At 42.3% G+C, this 12,294-nt stretch overlaps 1 protein-coding gene across 3 annotated transcripts; it reads left to right on the top strand.

The window, feature by feature from the left end:
• Positions 1–3,242: 3,242 nt before the first annotated feature.
• On the top strand, positions 3,243–11,487 carry LOC109635528 (monocarboxylate transporter 9). Of its 3 annotated transcripts, none has more exons than XM_020096776.2 (6): positions 3,243–3,451; positions 4,658–4,915; positions 6,245–6,388; positions 7,783–7,878; positions 8,317–9,192; positions 9,458–11,487. In XM_020096776.2, exons 2-6 carry the CDS (start codon positions 4,717–4,719, stop codon positions 9,640–9,642), a joined length of 1,500 nt encoding a protein of 499 aa, XP_019952335.1. In that variant the 5' UTR covers positions 3,243–3,451; positions 4,658–4,716; the 3' UTR covers positions 9,643–11,487. The 3 variants fall into 3 exon arrangements, with proteins under 3 accessions (XP_019952335.1, XP_019952317.1, XP_019952326.1); XM_020096758.2 differs by lacking the exon at positions 3,243–3,451 and adding an exon at positions 3,608–3,961; XM_020096767.2 differs by lacking the exon at positions 3,243–3,451 and adding an exon at positions 4,353–4,559.
• Positions 11,488–12,294: the final 807 nt, after the last annotated feature.

A 12,294-nucleotide genomic window follows, 5' to 3' on the forward strand; every position in this document is an offset into this window, starting at 1 on the left:
TCCAATGACTTTTTTTGATTCCTTTGACTTTTCATATCGGTACCACCGTGAATTTAACGTTAATGGATTGCCATAAAGTTTGGTACCCATGTTTATCAGAACCAACTGGCTCTGATCCCTGAATGTTCTTTTGATGCTTTTGAGAAAATCTCAACTACTGAATGAATTCATGCATTGACATTCATGGTCCCCAGACAATGATTTCTCATAATAATGATCCTCTGACATTTCATCTATAGCACCATCTTCAAGCTAACAGCTGATTTGTTTTTGTTAACTACTCATATGCAATTAATAGCATGCTAAATTTTATTAAAGAAAATTGATGATCATCATAACCATATCTGCTCTCATTCGTCACATCTTTTATTGATTCAGACAAGTTTTTAACAGAATGTCCACCCTTCTCATAACTCTATTACCCTGTGAGATGCATTTCTAGCATCCTCAGCATTTGACCCATGATTATGTTATGAGACCTTTAGAGTTTCATAAAGCTATATGTTCAAATCAAGACATAAGAGCTGGACCGACCAACCAACAGACAGGCCTTTGCATATTTAAAGCCATGCATGTAGCATGACTAAAAAATGAAATATGGAATCAGTTCTGCTCCGACATTAATTTATTGTGACACATCTACATCTGGTGATAAGCCTCTTAGGAGTGATTTTGTGCCTGTATCCAACACCACATGGTCTCAACCAGTTCCAACTGGCTGAAGACTTGAGGAGTGTTGTTCATAAATGAATCCCTCCAGGATCATTTAAGATTTGTTAACCTTTATAATGTGTGTGCTGTTGAAGGAGAGCATGGCTGTGACGACAGACTCCCCAGGTAACTGTAGCTTGTTCACAGACACAATGAGTTCAAACTCCCCAGGATGAAAATATAGGGCTACACACCACCATAAGATTGACATCAATATATTTTTGTCCATCCACTTGCTGAGTTCGGGTACAACTGAAGTGAATTTCTTTGTTTTTCTAATATGTTCCAGTTCTCTCTCTTGCCGCCGAAGCCGGCAACCTGAACTAATCCAAGCAGGAATCTGGACTGGAGGCTCGGGTTCGCCACGCTGGGTATTGAAGTTGGTCTTTCACCTCTGCAGCTTTACGGATCTAGGTGGCCTGAACCCAGAACGATTTATCCAGACGGCAGGGTGGCTCTGTGTTTTTACAACTGCCAAGCCTGTTGCGTAAAATGGCAGCAGGGTGCTGGATCTCAGGTATCACAAAAAGTGAGATAGAAAAGAAAATATACTTAAGAAATATGAGTTCATCTTATGTAAATCTGCTGGGAAGTGTGTTTCCCAGGTATATTATCATGTTGTGGGGACTTAATTACCGGCACATTAAAGGTACAAACTGCAAGTCCCCATAACATCAGTCATTGCATTTTAAGGTGAAGAAACATATAAATAAGTTAGATAATACATTATAATACATGCTTAAGGTTAGAGCAAGTCTAAAAGTTAATGTACATCAATAGAATGTTATCTTAAGTCACACCGATGTGTTTACTGATGATCTGTGAATCAGTAATGTAAACTCCACAGCTCCAGCCTTGTGGGACACCATCAAGAGTGCAAACCTATGTCATTTTCAATCAAACAAACCAATATTATTGATTATATACAATTTATTTATGAGATCATCAACGTCACCCACAACAGCAGTTGCAGTTTTTCTTAAGTAAATGCTTTAGGCTTCAATTAGAAAACACCCCAGTCGACTTCATTTGCCCTCATGTGCCCTGTGCTAAGATGTTGACTCATTTGTTATCAGATTGGGCATTTAAGAGCTGCAGGTAAACTGCCTCTGTTAATGATAGTGTGACTGCAATGTTGAGATTACAGGAAATCCCAGATTCTCCCGGCATCAAAGCCAGGATATAGAAAATCAAATGAAGTTTTCCTCATCCAGATCACTACGATCACGACTACTCATCTAACCCAGTAGAACAATTGATTCTTATAAAGACACTGGAAATGTATCAATTCAAGTTTTGAATAACTTATGTAAGCATGTGAGATTCAGCACCAACATTGATTCTTGCATTTCTCAATAGTGTTAGAAGTGAATCATAGCTTGTGTGTAATCCACCCCCCACCCCGCAGATACACACACACACACACACTCACACACACACACTCACACACACTCACACACACTCACACACACTCACACACACTCACACACACTCACACTCTGTCCCCTACATGCACTGTTTCTGGTTCAAACTGGTCTTGGACAACATGTCAATGTAATGCCAGTGTAGAGTACAATTAACTGGGCCTCATTTGTTCTTTTTTCACCTCATTTTTCCGGCAGGGGGGATTAAGGAGCCTAAATCTTTTCTGTAAGACCCTTCCTGGCTGCAGACCTCAGCTATGGGAAAAAGCATCAAAGTTCCTGAAGAGTTTTTTTTCATTCAGTGTGAAAACCAGGTTGACATGTGGTCCTGCTCTCTTCATCCCTCCCCCGCTCTCTTGCTCTGCTCCCTGTGCTTTCATCTTTTGTTTCCACCTTTCTTTTGGGTTCTTCTTTCCATTCACTCTGCTCCACATTGTGTCTGACCTCTGCAGGTCACGAGAAAGGCTGCAATGTAACATGGGGATGTCATTTTTATGATGCTACTGCTGCAGTGGGATTTAGAACAAGTAGGGCTCTATGCGACAACCAACTGTTTAGAAATGTAAAGAACACGATACACTTTAAATAAAATGTGTCTGTTCCTGTGTTTCTTGATTTAGAAACATGTGAAGTTGGAGCCAATAAAACGCCACTAAGTTATTTAGACCTTTAGAAAATTAGAAAGTGGATAAATGGCTGTAATAAATGATAAGTTATAGGTCTACAAGTCACCTCTGTTTCCTTGGTTACAACCATTTTATTCCCCCACTGATATAACCCTACTCTTTACAGGCTCACACATTTCACCTGTATTTCTAATTGTTTCTGTAACACTCTCACATGAAGTGTCTGTATCTGCCTCTAATCTCTGCAGGATTCCCTGGTTTTATTTTTAACTCATTGTGTCTGTGTGGCTCCTTCTAAACCTTGCTGCCAGTTCCTCTTTGGCTCTGAACTTCCTCCAGTTTTTATCAACATTGATGTGGCTGAGTCACGGGAGGGCTGAGGAGGATTTGGTCGCTGGAGTTTTGTGCATGTACGTCTTTAATCATGAGGGAGAGGAGCCCAGGCAGCTGCGCCCTGCTGGTGCACGGTGGTGTTGTTATTACCATCCATCAACCGGTTCAGACTGGACTGATGGTAATATTAACAGTTCCTGGAGAGAGGTGGCCCCACACACAAAGCCTCAGCACATGGACCCACAACTTTCAGCAGATATTTTAGTTAAAAGTTGATATAATTTCTCATGTATATTTCAGCTTTTTTCTGCTTTGTGAGGGGTTTTTAAACCAGAGCCTGATTTGGACACCTATCAGGTAAACAGATTTGGGTTTGTGCATTTGAGTGAGTGTGTGTGTGTGCACGCTCCTCGTTAAGTTTTCTAATACCTTAACATTATTAGACGCACATCCTTGCACGGTTTGACCCAGAAAGCTGCGCAGCCGCATCTCTGAGCGCAGCCGCTCCGTGTTGCTCTTCAGTCAGCTGTGCGCTCAGAGCGCGCATGAGGAAGCGACGCTCTTCCTCTCGTCTGCTGCTGCTGGACCAGCAAGAACAGCTTTGAACCGGTTTCGCGCCGGCTACAAAAAGCGGATTGATGCACAATGCGCATTGTTGCTATTGAGTCCTTTCCACGCACACGCACGGCGGTTCAGACTCCGGCTTAGGTGGAGCAGCATCCACGAAAGATGCCTTCTCGTTAGCGCGATTAGCGGAGATCCTGTAACGGGGGATTTTATCAGGGAAACGCTCCTGCATGGAAAGTTCCTGTGGAGCGCGCAGCTCTGCAGGCGCCTGCTGCTGCTGCTGTTTGTGTAGATGCTGAGGTGAGTGCTGCATGCGTTATTAACAGAAGGAGCATAATATGCTTGTGTTTGTTTGACAGTAACGCGGTGTTATGATGATAACAGGGTTATTGTTGTTGGTGAACATAGAGATGACATTATTTTCCATCCGTGGGCATTCCATGTCTTTCTGCAGCTCTTATCGTTGGATTTTAATGCACTGGCACCTTGAAGTAAATCTGATTTACAAGCAAACATTTGAAATGTGCAGAGCTTTGCACCAACTTTTTTCTCACACTCTGATGCCTCATCATGAAGACAGAAATGCTGCTGCAGTGATGTACGAAGTTGCTCTGGTCAACAAATTATTCATGAAAGAGGTCTGAAAAACTTGGGTCAGCACAGGAGACAGGCCTCTCCCATGTGTGTTCAGGGTGCATGGTGCGGGAGGGGTGACGCCAAGCGGTGCAGGTTCTTTAGTTTCTCCTCCTCCAAGGTGTGGTTCCAGAGAAAGAAACAAAAAGCGGCAGCCGGCTGTATCTTAGTTGCAGTCACTCTTGTGCTCAGGACCTCATACAGGTGACTTGCCAGTTTGGCCGGGCCATGCTTTGCAGCAGCCTTCACCACATGACATCTCTGTGTAAGTGCTGTGTGTTGGAAATGACTGTTTCGTCATCTTTTCGATTATCTTGCTCTGACCCTTATTTCTGTGATTTTTTTTTTTGTTGCCATTCCCAGGAACCCCTGCTCTGTCCGAGCTGCAGCAGATCCCAGACGGCAGCAGTGAAATCAGGACCATGGCTCCATCCTCTAAAGTGCTGGACGGAGGCTGGGGATGGGCCATCGTTGTGGCCTCTTTCATGGCCCAGCTCCTGGCCTATGGATCGCCCCAGTCAGTGGGCGTTCTCTACCCCGAGTGGCTGAATGCCTACCAGGAGGGCAAGGGCATGACGGCCTGGGTGGGCTCCCTCGTGGGTGGAGTGGGACTAATAGCCAGTGAGTATCATACACTGTAATAATGGATCAGCACTTTTCTTCTTTCAGATTGCGAGTCATAGCATCCGTACAGACATTTTGGCCTCATGCATCATTATTGGGAATATATCTGCTGACATGAAGGACTGAGGAAGAGATACTGTATCTGTTTATAGAGCTAAAAGAACAAAGCAATAAACACTCACCTTTACACCTCTCCTCCTACTATTTCCTTCGCAATAATCCTGCCACATGATGCCACTAATAACAAAACAGATCCAATAAATGTGCGAAGTCAAAGCTATGACTGCAATCAAGCTATCATCATGGGATATGTTTACTATAGCTACAGGTGTTAGTCCTTTTTACTTTAACGTTTCAACAGGATGGAGGAGAAAAACTGCCACTGCCATCATAAAGATGGGCACTTAGTTGCTCCCTGAGCTGCGCTGCTGTTATTGATTTTCTAACAGAGCGATGCAAATGCAAGTCATCCACGCTATGAATGTAGGAGGATCACTTAGCCCCGAATCTAACCCCAGAGGGAGGAAATGGAAGACGGATTGTAAGGCAGTGTGCATGATCATACTTGAACCTGATCTAAGAGACTAAAAGTTTGACAGCATAATTAAAGCTGGACTGTGGAAATAAAAAGGAACATGTGATTCTTCAACCAGTCTCTGATGACTGGACAGATTTAGCTTCGGACCTGGCTAAGTCCTGGACTCTGCTGTCAGACAGCTGCCATATGCGACAACAGCAGGGGCTTCCCCCCGGTTACAGGAGGGAAGGAAACAGTAAATGATGCATCACGTGATATATGAGTCCAACAACCTCAGGGTACTGGAGTGTTCACTAAGCACAGAGGAAACACTGCCCTTAGGTTTCAATGCTGCACTCCGTGTATACATCATGTTGCTCTGATGAAAAGCTGGAACAATTAGATAAATAGACATGTGATGCCAACAGGCAGGAAGGATTAAGTTGCTGTTTTACCAAACTGAGAGTGAGTTAAAGGGGAAACCAACGGGTAAACAAAGACTTGAGGAGTTTCACGGATGCTTTAGTAAAACATGAACACCGGTCCTCTCATCCTCTTCAGTGATGCTGCAACACCTCTGTCAAGCTGCCACTTTGAAGCTAAGGTGGTGAGACAGTGTCATGGTCAGACTCAGCACTGCTTTGTGAGACGGGGGTTTGATTTCCTCAGAAACTCTGTTTTCCAGACAAAAAATATCAGCATGTCCTCTCTGAGTATTTATTGCTCCTCTGTCTCTCTCATTTTCCTTCTATCTCCTCTATTGTCTGACCCTCTGTTTAATTCTCTCTGCTCCTGTCTTTCCTACTCAGGTCCGATATGCAGTGCATGTGTGGACAACTTCGGGGCTCGTCCAGTGACCATCTTTAGTGGCGTAATGGTGGCAGGTGGTCTGATGCTCAGTGCCTTTGCTCCCAACGTGCAGTTCCTCATCTTCTCCTATGGGATTGTTGTTGGTAAGAACCATTCGATTCCTGTGTGTTTTTATACTATATAGTACTGTAAATGAACTGCAAAAGTTAACGAAGCAAAAAGCCTGATTCAGACAGACAGTAGGTCTCGTCTTGTATTGGTTAGTCAGAGAAAAAAAAGTCTTCTATGTTGCTTTGGTTATGGCCGTTAACTAAGCCTCTTATCTCTTGAACATATGAAAACCTCATAACACATTGTATAATCATGAACATTAAGCTCGGGCACATGCCAAGTCCAACTATTATGTAACTACAAAGAGCGATTATATCCTTTCCTGTTCATGAATATCAGTATTGACAAAAAGTATGTTGAACTCTACACCCTTAAGGAAATCCTGTATCCACCTATTTATATGGATCTGCTCCAAAAATCATTATCCAGATCCAGACCATATGATATATGTTCATAGATATTAACACTCTAAACATAAAGATCTTTGCTTTATCACTTGAGAAATTCAGAAAAGTTTAAAGAAACATTCCTGGATCTGCCCTCTGGTCTGGATCAGGATCTTGCTTTCCTGACTCACACTGCACCCTTCTACCAAGTTTCATGGTGTCACATGTGATGCAGAGACAAGAATATTATTTTAGGTTTGCGCCATTTTTTGACATAAATATTTTTGGGGATGTTGACAGAAAAATCCTGTTGTAGATTAGTCTATCCCAATGTGACCCTGTATTACCTTTTCACCCACACCGGTGTTTCTGCGTGGGCCCAGCACCACCTGTTCTTGTGCGTTAAGTGACACCAAAGTTCAGTCATGTTTAATCCTGCTGAACCCCTTCACAGTCAGCACAGTCTTTGGCAGATGCAGCACTGGAGAGAGAGGGGAGGCCATGCATATTTGAAGATACACATTTATTTTTAGATGGCTAAAAAAACGGCTGTGGCCGTGCATTCACGTGCAGCTTGTTGACACCTTGAGCGCACAGCCCTCTGAACTTAGACATTCACACTCATTGTACATTCATGGTTGTAATGATTCCTTGACTTCATACGTCAGACAACATCGAGCACAGTCTTGTTTTGCTTAAACCTACGTACCTACTAGTTTTACTGCTTATCATTTGAAGGTCGCACAAGGGACTTGAGTCATTCTGAGCTGAGGGTGCACCCTGAAAAGGTCACCAGAGTCGCCCATTTAAGCTGACCTGTCTTTGTACTTATAGGGAGTAAACCAGAGTTCTTGGAAAGAACATTTAGGTTCAGGTTCAGGTTCAAACTCAGAACCTCCTTGCTGTGATGTGACAGGAAGAGATATATGTGACCTTCTCATAACACACACATTGTGTATTCAAGCAGGAGTCTTTTGCCCTTTCATCCAGGCTAAAGAAAATTCTCCTTCTGTCTGTCCTTGTCCTCTCTCCTGCCACAGGCCTGGGTTGTGGTCTGGTCTACGCAGCCACATTGACAATCACCTGTCAGTATTTTGACAAAAGACGCGGCCTTGCCCTTGGGATCGTCACCACAGGTACTGCTGCCTCCTCTCTGTGTGCACACCAGTACTTCAGCTGTGAATCAAAACTTGTATAGTTATAATTTATAAAATTTGACTTTACATTCTATAATTGCCTTAATAGGAGGAGGTTATTAGTCGCACCAAAAGTTTATTTCTAAAGGTTATTCAGTCCATTGTAAATGCTGAACTATTTAGCTTTGTCACAAAATTAAAGTATAATTTAACTTCCCATTAAATCTCTTTTTTCTTGCTGACCTCCAGTGCTTTAACTAATTGCTTTGCTGCAGTGACTTAAAAAGTTTTCCAGGATTGTATTATTTTTTCATGGCATGAGAATAATTTAAGAAGTGATGCAGTCATTTAAAAATTTACACATAATTGATTAGGATTGATTCATCTTTGACTTTCTTGCACAAACACAACATTTCTGTCTTCCCCTGCCTCACCCAGGCACAAGTGTTGGAGCGTTCATCTATGCCACCGCTCAGAATGAGCTGATTGCAATGTACGGCCTGGACGGCTGCCTGCTCATCATCGGTGCATTAGCACTCAACCTCATGGCGTGCGCCGGCTTCATGAGGCCTCTTTATATGCCGGGGTACTACCTCAAACGGAAAGCCGCCCTGGAGCGCAACACGGAAGAGCAGCTCTTCGATAAGCCCCAGGTGAATGACCTACAGATCACAGCAGGCTCCACTGTCACCAGTCCAGAGAAAACTCTGACAGTGAAGGAGATGCTCATCACCATCGATGGCAAGGATGTGGGCATCCAGACGGAGAAGAAAGGCAGCCTCCTGGCTGGGTTTGCCATCATGAAAGTCATCAAGAAGAAGCAGCAGGCGTACTCCAGGTACATGCAGTCCATGTATGAGATCCTGCAGGACCAAGCCATGGTGGCATTCTGTTTCGCTGTGTTCTTGTTCAGCCTGGGGGCGTTCCCTCCTGTGCTCTTTATAGAGGATGTGGCACAGAGTCAGGGACTCGTTGAAGAAGTTAGCATCATTCCTCTGGTATCAATAGGGGCCATCGCCACATGTGTGGGTAAACTAGTGCTCGGTGTGCTGGTGGACATCCGGTGGATCAACAGCATTTATCTTTACGCCTTCACCATGTTCGCAGGCGGTGTGACGCTACTCCTTCTACCTATCACTAAGACTTACATGGGACTGCAGATCCTGTCAGCTCTGTTGGGTTTCTTCTCTGGAAACTGGTCTCTCACCTCCTACATCACCACACAGATTGTAGGCTTGGACAGACTAACCCAAGCACACGGCATCCTCATGTTCTTCGGGGGACTTGGGATCATGCTTGGACCCCCGGTTGTAGGTAATAGATCTTGTCTTTATTCAAATTTCTAAATACTTATAAACTAGTGATTCTAGGTACCAATATTTTTGTTTTACTTGTGCAGAGATAAACATTGTTGTAAGGTCACGTTTTCAGAGATTTGTCAAAAATCAGAAAGGCAGGCAGAGCACGACAAAGGTCAGGCCAACCTTAATTTTGAGGTGGTTTGTCATTTAGCTGGTGCTGCATCTGCCAGGAATCCCTGCTGACCAAGCTCATGTCTGTTTTTCTCATCTCTTCCCAGGGTGGTTCTTTGACTGGACACAGTCATACGATTTGGCGTTCTACTTTAGTGGGAGCTGTGTGGTGCTGGGAGGATTCATTCTCACTCTACTCACCCTTCCCTGCTGGAACAGGAAGCGCACTGAGAACGACAGACCTGACGTCCATTACACCAGCAACTGTGACAAAGTTGCCTCGGTAGCCTGAATACAACCTCTCATAAGGACTCACATCTTACCCCCACTGCCAAACAATGCCCACTGTACCTAAACCACCTGTAGCAGAATTATTCTTTGAGTAAACTAATTTACAGAGGTTTTGAAATTCAGGCCTTTCTTCTGCACTTTGCCTGCATTTCTCAGGTTCAATCAATATATTGGAGATCTTTACCAACCACAACAACAGGGCTAGTTTTAATTTCACCCTCTGAGTCTTTATGTTTGACATTGTGGCAAAATGTGGTGGAGTACTGCACCCAATGTACTGTGAACTACCACAGAAGATGTCAAACTTTGGCAACTGCAAGATACAGACACAAAGATCTACTTGTGTGTATCAAAATTATGACAGAAACCATTGGTATTTAACATGTACTTTGACTTACATGTTTGGTGCATGTCCCATCTACTAACACGGAGGAGCTGGTGTTTATGACCTGTACTTCAGCCAGCCACCAGGGGATGATCAGGACAATTTGGCTTCCCCTTTGAGGCTCTGTCATGTTGTCCATCCTTATATACAGTGTATGGGTCTGGCCCATGAGTACTGAGAAGTAATCATGTAATAATAATAACTACTGAGCATTCATGGGTTGGAAATGGTGAGATCCCATTGCAGGATGGTGTGTAGTTTTAACGGTTTGACTCTGGTGCCTGTGTTGATAATCTCTTTTTTTATTGTTGCCTCATTTTACGAGGCAACCAGAACACTATTGTTCAACTCCCAAAATCTACACTGTTTATACAAACAATGGTTGTCACTTAACTGCAGAGCTATTAAAAGACTTGTTGATGTTCATGGGAAGCTGGGAAGAAAGACATCTGTAAAATCAGTGGTTAACGCGGCAGTTAATCTTTCACGGTAAGAATCACTCTGCAAATGCACAAAAATCTCCCAGGAATCTGACTTGAACAGACTATACAGGGATTGGAATGAAGGAGGGAGTCTTTTTTATGATAATCGTAATTATAGCAACAGTACTTTTTGTTTTGTATTTTGGTTTAATATATATAAATATATCTTAATTACACCACTATGTATCTTACCAAAGCATCAATTATAGTCAATGCCTGTCAACACCTAATGCCTGTTAGAACAATACAAAAGCCTTGCTTTAAATATAATTTTTGTTTTCAAGTGCATTGACTCTATTTTTATCTTTTTAAATTGTTTGAGTTTCACATACTTCGTGTTTTTGGATCATAGAGACTTTTTAAGATGCTGATTCAAAACATGTAAAAACTCAGTCATACTGTAGTCATGAGCATGTTGATTCTCTGTGGCATGTTTATCATGATCTCTGCTGGCATTCGTTTTGACCTGGCTGGTCCTTTTCATCATGTTGTGTACGTGTATACGTATATATGTATATGTTAACATGTGCGTTGTGTATGTACGTGTCTGCACATGCACACTCTCCTACATGCACAGGCGTGAGGGTGCATTGTTTGATAAACTTTTGTACTAGCACTAATTTGTAAAGTCCAACGTGCTAGTGACTTTTGTATGCACAAAACTGGCCATAGAGCTGTAAAGTTTTTTTATTTTAAAGTTGGAAGAGGATTAGTGTGGCAGTTGTAATGAATATCTTGCTACACACTTTGAGAATCACTTAAATGCTGTTAAATACACCACTGCAAATGTCGTTTTGATAGCTCCAGACTGTTTTCTTTGTGTTTGTAGAGGATATTTGTGCTGATCTAAAAGTGACAGTATGGTTTGTTGTCACCTTTTAGCTACTCTTTTTTTTATGCCAGTATTACAATATTTATGTATGTATTTTTGATTTATTATTTCGTTTATAAAGTGCCAATAAAATATATTTGGATTAAAGATGTTGAGATGATAGTATATTTATGATGGAGTAAATGATAGCTTGTTGATAAATATCAAATATATATTTTTTTGTCATATATCATAAATCAAATTAAAACATACATCTCCAAAACAGGTCTTGTCGAGGGTTAAAGGACAGGATGTTTCACCATATTAAGCCCTCTGAGACAGTGTGACTTGTGAATATGGGATATACAAATAATATTTGATTGATTGATAATAATAAAAATAAGAATACTTGTTATTATTATTGTTGTTGTTATAACTTAATGTATGTAGCACCTTTCTAAACAGCTGTTGCTTCACATGGAGGACAACATAAAAACAAAAAAAACATGAAAAGAAAATCAAAGACAAGAAGCAAATAAATACAATGTCCTTTGAATCAAAGATAAAATGTAAAATCAAGAACACCAGATTAAAATATCACAACATCATTTAAAAGTAATGGCAAACGAAAATAAGAGAAGAAACATAAGCAGAAGGAAAAAATGAACAATCAAATAAGGGCCATTGATTTCAAACGTACCTTGAAGTGTATTCGTGGTGAAATTTTTGAAGTGCTCAAACACATTTTAAACTCAGAGGAGCTAAGCTAACCTTCAGTTTTAGCATCTCCCTGCTTTCACTTCCCCCTGGCAACCCCGCCTCCGGTCGCCATGGTTACACACCTGTCACGTGACTAGCAACGTAAACAACTGTCGGGGAGCTAACGCCGCGGAGCTTCTTGCTAGCGCCGCTCCGTTTCATTATCGGGATTAACGGGATTCTGACGAACCGGGAGGCGGGAGCCGGGGTGTTTGG

Source organism: Paralichthys olivaceus, chromosome 14, assembly GCF_024713975.1.
Source record: "Paralichthys olivaceus isolate ysfri-2021 chromosome 14, ASM2471397v2, whole genome shotgun sequence".
Classification (NCBI taxonomy): Eukaryota; Metazoa; Chordata; class Actinopteri; order Pleuronectiformes; family Paralichthyidae; genus Paralichthys; species Paralichthys olivaceus.

Excerpts from the sequence above, each read along its gene's own strand:
- LOC109635528 (XM_020096776.2), top strand. The coding sequence starts at position 4,717 with ATGGCTCCATCCTCTAAAGTGCTGGACGGAGGCTGGGGATGGGCCATC. Across the intron at positions 6,389-7,782 it reads CTCCTATGGGATTGTTGTTG|GCCTGGGTTGTGGTCTGGTC; the intron begins GTAAGAACCATT and ends CTCCTGCCACAG. Across the intron at positions 7,879-8,316 it reads CCTTGGGATCGTCACCACAG|GCACAAGTGTTGGAGCGTTC; the intron begins GTACTGCTGCCT and ends TGCCTCACCCAG.